At 44.1% G+C, this 16710-nt stretch overlaps 1 protein-coding gene across 2 annotated transcripts in view; it reads right to left on the bottom strand.

Moving 5' to 3' along the window:
- Window positions 1-7258: 7258 nt before the first annotated feature.
- Window positions 7259-16710, bottom strand: part of RBPJ (recombination signal binding protein for immunoglobulin kappa J region) — an 89743-nt gene continuing 80291 nt past the window's right edge. The window contains exon 11 of one of the 2 annotated variants that reach the window (XM_077279940.1): window positions 7259-8745. In XM_077279940.1, the coding sequence (XP_077136055.1) occupies window positions 8430-8745 (316 nt within the window). In that variant the 3' untranslated portion in view covers window positions 7259-8429. The remainder of the gene's footprint in view (window positions 8746-16710) is intronic. The other variant, XM_077279941.1, reaches the window with a different exon arrangement.

The following is a 16710-nucleotide window of genomic DNA, read 5'->3' on the forward strand; positions in this document are numbered from 1 at the left end:
GCTCATGCAGATCGCCAGCAGAGCAGAGGAGAAGGACGAGAGCCTTTTTTAGCACCCGGCCAGGGAACAGCGCCAAGAGTACCGTTGCTTCTCAGGCATCGGTACTGATACAGCACACGGTTGTAACAACTCTAATTCACAATTGTGCAGTGTAAATGGATCTCAAGCTGTTGCCAAAATCTCTGGTGGTGGTTCAACAAAAGGATTGGGTTCATTTTACCCGAACCTCCTCTTTCGGACATTTTGGGGTGGAGGTGGGGGAAGCGTTAGGAGGTGCCCATACACGTTAGTCAAACAGTCCAGCTGAAATCGACAGGTTCTGCTACCTGTAATGTGTTAACACTAGACGTGGCAGCTCAGCTCCAACCAAAAGATATCTCATGATACTCCAAGCTGTGAGCGGGCAAAGTTTTGGATATAAACGAGCATTTTCCTTCAGGCTGGTGTGAACATTATAGAATGTGAAAACCAGTAATTCACCAACAATGTAAAGCTGAACAACCTTCATAAAAAGGAATATGACACACGTGTCTGTGGAAATAGAGCATTAACAAAATTTAATGTGTAAAATTGTCAAAAATATATACACAAATAAAACAGTTACAAGGATTAGACACAATGGTATAAAAATGTAACCTTGCTGCCAAGGCCTAGGAGGAGAAGAAGAACAGTGCACCTTGCATCCAGAGTACAGATCTGGCTCACATTAAGCAAAACTAATGACGACAAGCTGTTCGTTACTCTGCATTATGTGGCTGTGCTTTATGTAATAGCGAGACATCAGGAGAAAACATAGGAAGTAACACTTGGTGTTCGCATTTAACATTTATTGAGGCTACCCATATAACAGGGAAAGACTTTTTTCATTATTTAAAAAAAATAAAAATCATTGAACTATTTTATTGCTAAAAAAAAAAACCCAAACAAAAAAAAACAGGCGCACAGTTGTACAACGCAAGTCCTCAGACTGGAAATAAAAGATGGCTTCCTTAGAAGACATTTACAGACATTGTAGCAGACTAGTTAGCCACCTAGATAACGCACAGAGCCAGGCGGAAAGGGACAGGACACATTTAATTTCCGCAAATTAAAAAAAAAAAAAAAAAAAAAAAAAGGGGGGGGGGGGGGGGGTCACCCAGCAACCCCATCAGAATATAAGAATATGTGGGAGGATTTTAATCCCGTTTGCAGATTTGGGATTTAAAGTGGATCTGACTTCTGTACAGTGAAGGCGTTCATACAATATTCACAAGAATCATAATTCTCCAGGAACTAGCAACTTGTGAGTTTCCAAATATTGACTTGGACATGGGTTTTATGGAGGAGTAATAGGGCACCCATACACTTCTATGGGCCATACTGGGTATTCTGGCTTCACTTACTTCCGCATAGGCAGTGACTAGTGATGAGCAAACATCCTCAGATGAGATGTTATCTGAGCATGCTAGGGTGCTAACCAAGTGTCTCCAGCGTTCTCGAATACTATGTCCGAGTCCCCGTGGCTGCATGTCTTGCGGCTGTTCGACAACCACAACACATGGAAGGAATACGTAACAAACAGGCAATCCCTGCATGTGCTGCAGCTGTCGAACAGCCATGGGGACTCTAATGTATTTTTCGAACAAGCAGAAAACACTCTGTTTGCAAGTGAGCATGTTCAGCTAACACCTTATCCAAGAACGTTCACTCACTAGTAGTGACGTAACCTCTACCGATATCTGCCAGAGCGCATACACGCGCAACAGGTGTCAAGGACCTATTTTAACCCCTTTCCGACGTTGGACATAATCGTCGAACTCCCTCCCTTTGATGTGGGCCCCAACGCTGAGCCCACACCTTTCCAGGCATGTGTCAGAAGTTTTGAACAGCTGACATGTGCCTCTAACAGCCGTGGGTGGAATAGTGATCCACCTGCGGCTGTTAACCCGTTAAATGCCGCTGTCAATCTCTGACCGTAGCATTTAACTTGCGCTCCCGAGAAGCGCGCTGGAAATGCCGCCCACCGGTGACCAGTCACGTGATCGTGGGTCACCAATAGGTTGGCATGACAACCAGGTCTCCAGCAGACCTCTATGGTTGTCACTGCTGGATTGCTATGAGCGCCACCTCAAAATCAAACCTACACATATTTGGTATCGCTTCATTCAGAATCGCCCGATCTATCAATAAAAAATAATTAACAGGATCGCTAAACTTAGAGAAAAAAAAGTAAAAACGCAGAATTACGTTTTTGTTGGTCGCCGCTACATTGTAATAAAATGTAGTAACGGGCGATCAAGAGATTGTATCTACACCAAAATGGTATCAAAAGCTCTAGCTCGGCGTGCAAAAAATAAGCCCCAGATCATGAAAAATGGAGACACTACAGGTCTTGGAAAATGGTGATTTTTTTTTTTTTTTTAACCAAAGTTTGGATTTTTTTTTTTCACCACTTAAATAAAAAAGAACCAAGACATGTTTGGTGTCTATGAACTCGAAATGACCTGGAGAATCATAGTAGCAGGTCAGTTTTAGCATTTAGTGAACATGGTAAAAAAAAATAAAAACAAAAAGGGGAATTGCACTTAGAATATTATTCCCATTTTGCAGTACATGATATGTTAAAACCAAAAGTGTCATTGAAAAGTATAACTTGTCCGGCAAAAAACAAGCCTTGTCATGGCCAATTTGAAAATAAAATAACATAAGTTATGCCTCTAGGCAGATGGGGAGCAAAAAACAAAAACGCAAAATGGCCGGGGGGTTAAGGGGTGAATAAGACAATGAACTGTGTCGGCAGATATCAGAAGACGTGACGCCACCAGCCATGCCCAACTCCCCATGGGAAAATGAGAGGAGCCAGTAAACCCCCTCAATTGGGTTTTTCTATAATAGGACCATTTGTACTCTTAAAGGCTCCACTGCAAGTCACAGATCCCTTTAAAGCTTTATTCACATGCCTGTACGTAAAGGAGAAAAGAAACAGTGATTTGGCCATGTAATTAACCCCTACTGCTCTCATGTAACAGATACAGCCATTGTACAGACCGGTCACCGCTTATTTTGGACAGAGATTTATTACACGGAGACGCTCCTAGTAAACTGTCCGGTTATACGCTCATATACATGTCACTTGATGGCTAACCTAACTCTAAGGCGATTCATTTTAACAAATGAAATATTAGGGGAAGAAAAAAAAAAACAATCATACAATTCTTCAATACATAAAAAGGCACACAAAGAAAAAAAAATCAATACAAAATGTAGTCATAAAAACATGAATTATTTGGTATATATCAAGCTTCCACAACGCAACCGCTCAAGTTTATTACTGGAGACCTGCAACCCTATCATAATAAAAACAAGAAAAAGCAAAAACATTATTATTACCCTTGGCGTTGGAGTGATTGGCAAAACGTACACAGACAACTGCTGCTTGAAGATCGAAGGGTTATTGATTAGAGGCGTTAAAAAAGGGAGATATTGAAGAACATTGAACACAAATCGTCCAGTAGCGGAGTACAACATGGCGTAAAAAAACAAACAAAAGAGACAGGTTTTCGTTTGCTGACGGACTCACAGATTCTACATAGATGGGATCAGACACAATTACGGCGCAGCAGACCATCGAAAGTACAGGTGTCAGGAACATTTACCATTATGGAGCACGGGTCATACATGTGAGATAGGAAGGGGACACAAACTATGGAAGACAACCCGAGAGAGACAGCGTCGTCATCTAGGCAGGAACAACATTACACGTCAATGTCTTGTAGTGTTTGGGTCGTATCTGCAGGTGATCTATACAAGAGACTGAATACGGCACAAAGTGACATCACTGCTGGTCTAATGGTTGAGCCTTCCGCTAAGCCACACAAAATTTAAAAAAACAAAACACAATCCTTTGGTAATTATGATACATCTGTTAATCAAAAAAAATCTTTTAAAATTGCAATGCTGCACTGAGATCGCAGGCGAAGAGCGAAGACACAAACAATCCCGCCACCATCAGACTCCATCACGTTACTAGTGGAAAGGAAAACGAAGACACCGCACAACATGAATTCCAGTAAAACCATCTCCGAGGAAAGGAAAAGCCAAGAGATAAGGCCACAATGGATTCAGTTCTTGGTCACTGACAGGAGAGATGAGTGCAAGGCAGTTTCTTTCTAGAAGCAACAAGCACTAAGAAAACAGACAAAAAAAAAACAGCCTAGAAAAATACAAGAAAGGTGAATGCCAAGATCTATTCCCGCAGAATTTTCTCAGCTGTGAATGTAGTTTTACTTCATTTTCACCACATATAGGGGACGCACGAAAGAGGACAACGGATTAGAATGCTGCTAAGAACACGGGATTTTTTTTCTCTTTTTTTTTGCTGGTTAATGTCGATAAGAAGCACACCAAGAAGGCACGTGATGCTACGGAAAATAGCACAAAAAAAAAAAAAAAAAATAGGCTTGGTCAAATTAGTGACCTTATAAAAATGCTTCTTATAATGGGATTTTGTGTGACAGGCACAGTGATAAGTAATGCAATCTAACGTGTTGCATTAAGATAAGGGGGGTAAAGAACCACAAGGCCCACCGGCACAGAGACCACAAATGCTCCACACGAGGTCTGTGGCACATATGCAGTCTTCCACTGCCTACAAGACAAATAGATAGGTCAAAAAAAGTAAAAAAAAAAAAGGCATAGGAGAAAAAAAAAAAAAAGTCAGGCTGAGCTTACTAGGACTATTCTGCACAATCAAGAAGTCAGTAAATGGTTTGACCTATTGAATATAATCAAATGGAACATAGAAAAGTATTAAAAACCCTAAAAATGGGGTTGTACGGCGAAAACAAGTTATCACTAATCCACAGGACTGATCAGAGCTGGGACCTGCAGAACGGTCCACTTCTGACAGGCGCTTCAGTCTTTCCCTATGGGAATGTGGAGTACTACGCTTGGCTTTCTCCAGCAGCTCCATAAAGAATGAATGAACTCGTATCCGAGGTCTGAGCTGCTGCTGCTTTGTTTTGGAACAGGAATAAAAATTCCCTTATTTGCTGATCAGTGCGGGTTCCTAATGGTGCCAGCGATTAGGTGACATGTTGTTTTCACTGATCAACCCCTTTTACATCAATGTACCATCCTCTCACAGAGGGAAAAAAAAAAAAAAAAAAAAAAAGGTGGAAACAAGCCTCACTGTGTAATGTGTAGGTGGTTGCTCCTAAATAATACAGCATGGATCCAAGTCTTTTCACCACAGGAGAAAATTCATAAGAAAAGGGAATAAAGATCCACATGGCTGTGCGAATAAAAACGTACAAATCTTAAAAAACCGTGCCCATTCGGAGGCGTTTATGGCTGAAGCCCATTCTAGGACTCTTGACTTCGACCATAAACGCGTCAGATGGGCACGGTTTTATATTACCTGTCTGGACAACCTTTTTTTATCATGTGAAATTAAGATTTGTACATTTTTATTCGCACAGCCATGTGGATCTTTTCTCTTATGAACTCTCCCACATACTGTTCTTAAAGGGGATCTATAGGATTAAAAGGACTGCATGACTGACAGCCACGCTTAGCCCATAGAGTGCAACAATGGCACCAGTAGGAATCAGTCATCTTCCTAATTTCGTAACAATGTTAATTTGTCCTTTTTTCACTTAAAGTTGCCCTTAAACCTTATTTGCCATCAGCCAACTATTCCAAGTGACAGCAATTCCTCCCCTCCGACCTCAGGTCCAACCTCATTCACATGCATGCTCATTTTGGCAGAATGTGCACGTATTTTGGCTTGCTGGAGGATATAAGCCTCTGCCTGAAATATCGTCTGGTGATTTACCTTCCTTTTATCTGACTGAGTTCAAACCAAATCATTACAAAAGCGGGACTTGAATTACATGTAAACCAGTAAGAATATATTTTGCATCATTATTAAAAAGGTAACCATGTTCCAATAGTTATGATAATCTGTAAAATACTCCCCTCCAACACCAACTGATCACCCACTGTCCTGGGTAAGGTTTCTCAAATCTTGTCCCCAGCAAACCCCAATAGGTCAAGGAGCCAACATGCCAGTACCGGAAGGATGTGGCATCTGCATTTCCACTGTAGCAGAAATGTGCATTACATAGCGGTCATTTAAATGGTTGCCGACAGCTCATATAGGGGGCTACCAAGGAAAGGACCCCATACAGCCTCCGTGTTACCGCATAATAACAGTTAGTAGTGGCCACAGATGCCCCATTATTACATACATCACGCATTGGGGGAGTTTTGGGAGAATTAAAACAGAGAAACCCTTTATTAAAGGATATTTAGAGACCAAGCATGGCAGCGTTTTGGTTTCTTCTAAGCACCCAGGACCTAGTCATCACACAGTCCGTCTGTACTCCTGACTGGACCAGGGGTGGGGAGGAAAGCGATTTACTAACCTATATTTAAGTGCTTTAAAAACAAAAATGCGCCTCGGAGTGGAGACAGAATGCACCAACTACTAGATCCTGATAAGGACGCTGATATTTAGCCTGTTTAGCCGCTGCAGAAGTACGGTATGTTCTGTTGGCTTCCGCCTGGTAAATGGAGGCCTTCGGCACAGGTCAGAAAAAGCCCCACTTGGCCAAGCAGATACAGCCTAACGACACATTCAGACATCCTTACAATTCGGTCCAAGACCGGACCGCAATGTACAGACTTGCTGCGGGTCTCTCATACATTTCTATGAACTAGTCACGCTCAGGTTGAGAGACCGGCAGTCAGTCCTCGCTTTGCGGCTGTATCCAATATGTGCCAGTAAGAATATGGGGGGGCTGCACCATTGCATCTCATCAGGTCCCCCGAAATAAGGGACAAAACATGGTAAGGTAGTTCACAATCAAAATCGATGACCTAGCTCAAATTAAGCCACAACATGACCCCCAAATCTAAGGGGCAACCACTACTTTCTAACCAGTGCAGAAAAATATTTGGTAACTGCTCATTTTTCAGCTCCATACATTTACTGTACAGGGTTAAGTCCCAGAGCCTACTGCCAGTAAGGCAAAATAGCAAAAGGGAAGGAAAGAAAAATAAGAAAAATAGAAACAAAAAATAGGGAAGTAAAAAAAAAAAGTAATAAGACACTTTACATTTAATACAAGTTATGTACAAAGAAAAACTTAAAAAAGTTTTTTTTTTACTTAAGTATTAAATAAAAAATATTCATATCTGCTGAATGGAGTTGAAAGATATGAAAGTGATTGTTTAAATGCCATGTGTATTTTGCATGATTTTTTTTTTTTTTTTTGGGGGGGGGGGGGGGGGGAGGGAAAAGGGGTATTCTGGACCATAAATAGTCTCTATAAATACACCAGCCTCTTCATTGATGGGAGTTGATATTAACTCTCATCAATAAAAAAAAGCTACAAGAAAGAAAGTCATATATACATTTACATACATTAGGGGGTGACTACCCTAGGTGGGGGGGGGTCTTCAGTCGCTGCTCTACGAACATTAGGCATTAGCAATACGAGGAGGTCCTGTTTAGCGGCGACTGGAAAAACCACAGGTTTCCCACTCCTGAACTACGTTTATAAATGGGTGTATCCGACAATGATTGAACACAACGTACTATCCCATATACATAAGTTTGTATTGCAGGCAAGGTAGAGGCATTTTTTTTTTTTTTTTGCTTTTTTTGTTTTGTTTTTTTTAAAGCTTTTGCACAAACTTCATATAATAAAAAAAAAACAAAAAAAAAAACAAGAAATAGAAAATGCTGTTTTTTTTCCAAAGTTTGACAAGCCGGAAAAAAACTAAAAAAACTAATAAAAAAAATAAAATTCCAGCCATTGACCAAAAATATATATAATTATTTTTTTCCTTTTTGCAACTGGAAGATTATGATAATAGATTACATGATTATGTTCAAGCGTGGAACCAGACTATACTTTTGAGGAAAAAAACCAAAAACAATTTGGTAACAAAAGGAAGTCTACTATGCGTCATTAAAAAAAAAAAAAAAAGTTAAAAAATAAAGAGGGCATAGTGAAAAAATGAAAATGTACCTTTTACTAAAGCTTATACAAGTTTCTTGGTCCATAATAATTAGATTCATGCATTCTAGGTGAAGGTTTTACCTCCAAGCCACATTCACCATTTCTGGCCACTTTTTTTCCTTCCAAAAACGACAATATGGATAAAAAATAGATTCTTTTTTTTTTTTTTTTCAGTGGCGATTTATATCTACATAATTTACCCATTTGTTATCGTGGCTTAACATGTTTGCTCAGCACTTACAGTTCAAAAGGTTCAGGCGATATGAACAATTATGGAGAAACATTTCCCATGAAAGCTCAAAATTATGTAAAAACAACAGAAAAACCATAAAAAATAGGAGAAAAACAAAAAAGTTATTATACATGTCCTTCCATGTAAAAATTTTAATTTAGCCGAAGTCCTGGTAGAAAAGTTTGTGGTTACGACACTAGCGCTGCTGCGGACGACGTGACATTGGTGGAATTTGTGCTGACGCCTGTGTAACTTCCCTCGCTGTTCGTGCTTGAATCGGTAGAAGCCAGGAGGCTCGAGTTGGCTCGCAGGATGGCTCCGGCTGCGCTACAATGAGGCCGAGGTCCAGGCTCTGGGGTGTACGTGAAAGTAAGGCTAGTTGAATATATTATGCCATCATTCCGGACCAATGTTACTGGCACCTGCACTGGCTGGCGGACCCATCTCCAGCCCTCTCGGAAAGCGGAAATGTCAGGGACGACACATAACATACTTTCTGCGCACCTATTGGGGAAAACAAAACATTGTTTGGATTACAAGAAAGATTGAGCAAATTTACAGTAAAGAATTGGGAATTACAACAAAAGTTGTAAGAGGGCGTTTTTCCCCTATTACTGAACAACTTTTTTTGGGCAAGACTTCTAAATAAATAGACTTATAAACAATTAAAAAGGGGTTGTCTGACCTTAGGCTACAAGTCTGTAGTCACTATTTGACTGCAGACGTGTGAACCCTTATGTGGAACACACTGCATGTGGTGAAGGTTCTCCATGTGACTGCAAATACATAATATGCATAATCCGGGCCACATTCCGACTAGACTTGTCTGGTCTCACTCAGTTGCAAGTGTATTGAGCGAAGCTGGGCCCATCTAGTTGGCATGTGACCGCATGTATGCAAATCACATACTTGCGAGCTCTCGCTCGCCGCCAGCACCGTAGAATCCACGTAGTGAGTGCGATGTAAGTGTCCACAAGTCTTCAGCTACAGAGTGACTTAAGACTTGTAGCCTAAGGTCAGAGAATGCCAAATGGGCCAAACAGGAAAAAAGAGAAAAATATCAAAATCATTCCCGCACTTATGGTGTGTGAGCGAAAGGGATCCCAATATCCCATTCATGCTGCTCAACCCACGCGCAGCGTGAACCAAAGTCTAAACTACATTACTGCAGCTAGGTAGGTTTGACTCCTAAATGCTGAGGGCTTCAGAGTAAAACTGAAAGGAAAAAAAACTTTCACATTCACGAAACAAAATAAAAAAAAGTTCAGACCCTAGTAGCTCTAGAAGGGGGATCAAAGAAGCAATTTCATTTGTTGGAGGAACTCTAGACAGAGCGCAGGGCCGGAGCATAAAACAAAGTTCGTACAGTGGAGAAAAGAAATGTTTGATACACTGCCAGTTTAACCACCTACAAAGAATGGAGAAGTCTGTAATTTTTATTGTAGGTACACTTCACTTGTGAGAGACAGAATCTTAAAATAAAATCCAGAAAAATCACATTGTATGATTTTTACATAATTAATTTGCATTTTATTGCATGAAATAAGTATTTGATATAATAGAAAAACAGAACTTAAAGGGAACCTGTCAGCAGTTTCAGGGCTTATCTACAGCATTCTCCTGCGCAGGCGTACATTATCTGCCATGTCGGGGAGCGATGAAGCAACAGGAGGGCGGCATCGCAAGAAGATGGGAGGCACCAAACAAACTTCAGCAGGGATTTTAGCCCACTCCTCCATACAGATCTTCTCCAGATCATTCAGGTTTCTGGGTTGACGCTAGGCTACATTGAGTTTCAGCTCCCTCCAAAGATTTTCTATTGGGTTCAAGTCAGGAGACTGGCTAGGCCACTCCAGGAAATGAAATGCTTCTTATGGAGCCACTCCTTAGTTGGACCCAGCCACGACCCATCTTCAATGCTCTGAGGGAAGGAGATTGTTGGGACAAAATCTCGGGATACATGACCTCATCCATCCTCTCTTCCATACGGTGCAGTCGTCCAGTCACCTTCGCAGAAAAGCAAACCCAAAGTATGAGGTTTCCCTCACCATGCTTCATGGTTGGGATGGTGCTCTTGAGGTTGTCCTCATCTTCCTCCTCCAAATAAAGCAAGTTGACTTGATACCAAAAAGTTTTATTTTGGGCGGGCAAAACAGGCGGAGAAAGCAGCGGGGGAAAGGCTGAGAGCAGAAGAAGATGAGATGGCTTCGCTGGGTACCCCTGAGGCTGGGAAACAGCTAAGACTAGTTTCACACTAGCGTTTAGCCGGGCTGCGGACTTCCTCCATGAAGCCCCACCCACTGCCATGCCTCTTCATTCAGCTCCGCCTATGGCTGCATGCGGACCCCATCTTTAACATTGGGTACGCAGGCCATGCCGCTGTATGCAGATGCCTACGCATGCGTCGTTTTGATGGTGCGACGACCTGCGCCGAACGCAACAAGTTGCAATTTCGTGCAGATGCTGCACCGTCAAAACGACGCATGCGGAGGCATCCGCGGATACAGCGGCAAAGCCTGCGTCCCCAATGTTAATGATAGGGTGCGCACGCCGCATGCAGACCATAGGCGGAGCTGAATGAAGAGGCGCTGAAGTGGGCGGGGCTTCATGGAGGAAGTCCACATCCCTCCGCAGCCTGGCTAAACGCCAATAGGAAACTTGCCTAAAAGAAGCTCAGAATAATAGGGATAAAATTCTTTTAGAGAGGGCGGAGAGGAAGAAAGTTTCAGAGACTAGCTTTTTACCAGGAGGGGGAGGCAGTGGGTCACATGCTGTCGCTGGTGGCTTCTGCCCAGAGGAGTACATCATTTGTGCATTCATTGGTTTTAGAAAATTATACAAAAGTGTCGGAGACATCAGAGATCTTAAAGGTCTTTACAGATTTTTACGCGGATTTGTACTCCTCTCGGGTGGATGCATCGGTGGGAGACACTGTGGCATTTCTAGAGGGACTTGGGTTGCCTAAGCTGAGTGAGGATGACAGGGAAAGTTTGGAGGCACCTATTACGGATGAGGAACTGAGTCATGCACTAAGGTCAATGACAAGGGGTAAGGTGCCAGGAGCAGATGGATTACCAGCCGAAATTTATAAAGATATGGAGGAAGTGTTGATGCCCAGATTAAGAGTGGTCTTGGAGGAGGCGAAGAGTAGTGGAATCTTGCCAGCTTCCATGAGAGAAGCCATATTAGTGGTAATCCCGAAGGAAGATAAAGATCTACAACAGCCTGAATCATATCGCCCGATTTCTTTGCTCACAACGGGTGTCAAGCTTCTGGCCAAGGTGTTAGCGTCCCGGCTGACGGGTGTTATCTGTAAGTTGATACATCCGGATCAGTCCGGCTTTATGACGGACAGGTCTACGGCAGTTAATTTGAGAAGGCTTTTTATGAATGTACAGCTGGGGGTCGACAACTGTGGTCAGAGAGTTATCGCATCCTTAGACGCCCATAAGGCATTTGACAGTGTAGAATGGGGGGTATTCGTGGCAGGTTTTACACTGTTTAGGCTTTGGTCCACAATTCGTGTCTTGGGTTCAACTGCTGTATGCGCAACCATTAGCTAGGGTGAATGGAGAGCTTTCTCGGTTGATAAAGTTACATAGAGGGACGAGACAGGGGTGTCCGCTCTCCCCTCTTTTGTTTGCTTCGGCTGTGGAACCGTTGGCCGCCAAGAATAAACAGTCTGCCGAAGTGTCTGGGTTTAAGTATGGCTCAATAGAAGAAAAGATAGCGCTATACGCGGACGATATACTGCTGCTCTTGGGCGATCCACATGTCTCATTGGGAAATGCTATTCGGCTTCTTGAGAGATTTGGAGCTTTGTCGGGGTTGATGATAAACTGGAATAAATCAACTTTGTTCAAGGTGGATGATGTAGGGCAGTGTTCCCCAACTCCAGTCCTCAAGAGCCACCAACAGGTCATGTTTTCAGGATTTCCTTAGTATTGCACAGGTGTTGGAATTATTGCCTGCGCAGGTGATGCAATTATCACCTGTGCAATACTAAGGAAATCCTGAAAACATGACCTGTTGGTGGCTCTTGAGGACCAGAGTTGGGGAACACTGATGTGGATGGGGATGAGGTGGGAGATGCCGCGGATGGGTGTAGACTTAAAGTGGCAGATCAATTTAAGTATTTGGGGATATGGATCTCTATGCCGATTACAGACTATTTGCATAAGAATCTGACTCCTGTGCTGGGGGATCTTTAAGGTACCTTCACACTAAACGATATCGCTAGCGATCCGTGACGTTGCAGCGTCCTGGCTAAGCGATATCGTTTAGTTTGACACGCAGCAGCGATCAGGATCCTGCTGTGATATCGCTGGTCGTTGATTAAAGTTCAGAACTTTATTTGGTCGTCAGACCGGCGTTTATCGTCGTGTTTGACACCAAAAGCAACGATACCAGTGATGTTTTACACTGGTAACCAGGGTAAACATCGGGTTACTAAGCGCAGGGCCGCGCTTAGTAACCCGATGTTTACCCTGGTTACCAGTGTAAAATGTAAAAAAAAAACAAACAGTATATACTCACCTTCGCGTCCCCCGGCTTCCGCTTCCCACACTGACTGAGCGCCGTAAAGTGAAAGTGAAAGTACAGCACAGCGGTGACGTCACCGCTCTGCTGTTAGGGCCGGCGCTCAGTCAGTGCCGGAAGCGGACGCCGGGGGACGCGAATGTAAGTATGTGCTGTTTGTTTTTTTTACATTTTACGCTGGTAACCAGGGTAAACATCGGGTTACTAAGCGCGGCCCTGCGCTTAGTAACCCGATGTTTACCCTGGTTACCCAGGGACCTCGGCATCGTTGGTCGCTGGAGACTGGTCTGTGTGACAGCTCTCCAGCGATCAAACAGCGACGCTGCAGCGATCGGCATCGTTGTCGCTATCGCTGCAGCGTCGCTTAATGTGAAGGTACCTTAAGGCAAAGGTAGGGGCTTGGTCGAAATTGCACTTGCCAGTGGTGGGCCGAGTCAATCTTATTAAAATGATTCTGATGCCTAAGATAATGTATGTTCTCCACAACGCAACTATTTGGATACCGCATGGGAAATTTAAACAGATCAACTCCTTATTTAGGAGTTTGGTGTGGGGGAAACAGCATCCTCTTATCAGGATGGAGAAGCTTCAGCGACCCAAGGATGATGGAGGTTTGGCTTTGCCTAACCCTGAAATATACTTTCTGGTGGCCCAATGCCAACACTTAAAGGGCTGGGCGCATGAGGGGTCTTCCAGTGTTGTACAACATCTGATAGAGAGGGTGACCATAAGATGTCCTGTGGTACAGTGCTTAGAAGATGGCTCCCTGGGGGCGCTTGGGAAAATCTTTCCAACAATGTTTCTGATATATAAACTATGGAGGAGAGTTAAATTCGTGGAGTCAGCTGTCTAACCAGGTTTTCTCCACTGTGGTTTTACTGGAGGTTATGGCAATGGGATGTCTGTCAGAATGGCAAGCCAGGGGGATACGATGTCTATCAGGTTCTAGAGCAACGGGAGCTGAAATCCTTCTCCCAGCCGCAATCGGAGTATGGTATTAAGGCATCTGGGGGTATCAATATGCACAGATGAGACATGCGTTTAATGCCCAGAACAGGGGAGACTGTTTTAAAATTCAAGGCGACTTAGTGTTGGAGTATGTATGTGGAGAAGGGACAATGAGGGGGTTCATCTCCTCCTTCTACAGAGACCTATTACATACTCATTTACTGGGATTTCCGATTCGTGCGAGGGCTAAATGGGAAAGAGTTGGGCCACTTAGAGGATGACACATGGGAATCTGTGCTATTATTATTATTATTATTAATAATAATTTATTTATATAGCACCATTGATTCCATGGTGCTGTACATGAGAAAGGGGTTACATACAGAGTTATAGATATCGTTTACAGTAAAGAAGTTTACAGTGACAGACTGGTACAGAGGGGAGAGGACCCTGTCCTTGCGGACTTACATTCTATGGGATAGTGGGGAAGAGGCAGAAGGTAGGGGCGAGGCGGCGGCTCTGGCGATAGCGAGGTGGCGGCTCTGGCGATGGGGAGGTGGCAGAATGGTTATTGCAGGCTGTAGGCTTTCTTGAAGAGATGGGTTTTCAGGTTCCGTCTGAAGGATCCGAGGGTGGTGGATAGTCGGATGTGTTGAGGCATGGAATTCCAGAGGATGGGGGATATTAGGGAGAAATCTGGGAGAAATCTTGGAGGCGGTTGTGTGAGGAACGAATAAGTGTGGAGGAGAGTAGGAGGTCCTGGGAGGATCGGAAATTATGTGAGGGAAGATATTGGGAGATTAGTTCAGAGATATAGGGAGGGTACAGGTTGTGGATGGCTTTGTAGATCAGTGTTAGTAGTTTGAACTGGATTCGTTGGGTAATTGGGAGCCAGTGGAGGGATTTGCAGAGGGGAGAAGCAGGGGAGTAGCGAGGAGGTAGGTGGATTAGCCGGGCAGCAGAGTTGAGGACAGACTGGAGTGGTGCAAGAGTTAGCGGGGAGGCCACAGAGGAGGGTGTTGCAGTAGTCGAGGCGGGAGATGACGAGGGCATGCACAAGAGTTTTGGTAGATTGTGGGCTGAGGAAGGAACGGATTCTGGCAATATTTTTGAGTTGGAGGCGACAGGAGGTGGCGAGAGTTTGGACGTGCGGTTTGAAGGACAGGGCAGAGTCGAGAGTTACCCCGAGACAGCGGATTTCAGATGCGGGAGAGAGCGTGATGCCGTTTACCATAATAGATAGGTCAGGTAGGGGGGATACGTGAGATTGGGGAAAGATGATGGGTTCGGTTTTGTCCACATTGAGTTTTAGGAAGCGAGAGGTGAAGAAGGAGGATATGGCTGACAGACACTTCGGGATTATGGAAAGCAGAGAGGTGACATCTGGGCCAGAGAGGTAGATCTGCGTGTCGTTCCCATACAGGTGGTACTGGAAGCCATGGGACTTTATGAGTTGTCCTAGGCCAAAGGTATAGATGGAAAAAAGTAGGGGCCCTAGGACAGAGCCTTGAGGGACTCCAACAGAGAGAGGGCGGGATGAGGAGGTGGTGTGGGAGTGGGAAACGCTAAATGTGCGGTCGGAAAGGTATGAGGCAATCCAGGACAGGGCGAGGTCTTTGATGCCACGGGAAGAAAGAATCTGTAGCAGTAGGCAGTGATCGACTGCGTCGAAAGCAGAGGACAGGTCAAGAAGGAGGAGGATGGAGAACAGTCTGTTAGCTTTGGCTGTAAGTCATTAGTAATTTTTGTCAGGGCAGTTTTGGTGGAGTGGTGGGGGCGGAAGCCAGATTGGAGGTGGTCAAGGAGAGAGTTAGATGAGAGGTGGGAGGATATTAGAGCATGGACATGCTGCTCAAGGAGTTTTGAAGCAAACAGGAGCAGTGATATGGGGCGGTAGCTGGGCATAGCAGTTGGGTCAAGGTTAGTTTTTTTGAGGATGGGTGTGATGGTGGCATGTTGAAAACAGAGGGGAAGGTACCAGAAGATAGCGATAGGTTGAAGAGATGGGTTAGTGCTGGAATGAGCATGTTAGTGAGGTTGGGGAGCAGGTGGGAGGGGATGGGGCCAAGTGCACAGGTGGTGAGGTGCGATTTGGAAAAGAGGCGAGTAAGCTCTCCTTCAGTGATGTTGGAGAGGGAGGTTTTTAGGGAAGGGCAGAGGTCTGGTATATGGAGTAATTGGGGTCGTGGAACAGTTAGGGTTTGCCTTGTTTGGTCGATCTTGTTTTTGAAGTAGGTGGCAAAGTCCTCGGAAGAGATGAGGGGAGTTTGAGGTGGCAGTGGTGGGCGGAGGAGGGAGGTAAATGTGCTGAACAGTTGTTTTGGGTTGTAGGATAGTGAAGATACAAGGTTAGTGAAATAGGTCTGTTTAGCGGAGGTGAGGGCTAATTTGAAGTCAAATGTAGCTTGTTTGTGCTAGAGTGGATACCAAAACTGTCATTGAATGAACCGTATAGACTGTCTCAGCTTTATATCCTACATAGAGTGTATAGGTCTCCAGATGTTTTGTATAGGGCCGTATTGTGGTCTGACTCTGAATGCCCTAGGTGTAGGAATAACAATGCTGGACTGCTCCACATGCTCTGGACGTGTCGGAGGTTGGCTGCTTTCTGGTTGGTGATTCTCAGCGGAGTAGAGGGGGCTTATAGATGCATGGTCCCAAGGGAACCAGTGGTTTGCTTTCTGGGGTACGTAGAGGAGATAATAGTGGATAACAATTTGAAGATGGCAAGTACTAGATTACTATACATGGCTTGGAAGGTCATAGCAAGGAACTGGATAAAAGAGGATCCACCTTCGAGAGGAGAATATATTAAATATGTGAAGCATGTTATCACCTTGGAAAAGGGAGCTTACCAGAAAAGAGGGAAAATGGAGCAGGATGACAAACTGTACACGCCTTGGCTGGAATTGGGTTAGGAGATGGATAAGTGAAGAACGGCCTGGGGGGTATTTTCCTGTGGGGATGATTGTCTACACCGAC

This window comes from Ranitomeya variabilis, chromosome 1 (genome assembly GCF_051348905.1).
Source record: "Ranitomeya variabilis isolate aRanVar5 chromosome 1, aRanVar5.hap1, whole genome shotgun sequence".
Taxonomy (NCBI): domain Eukaryota; kingdom Metazoa; phylum Chordata; class Amphibia; order Anura; family Dendrobatidae; genus Ranitomeya; species Ranitomeya variabilis.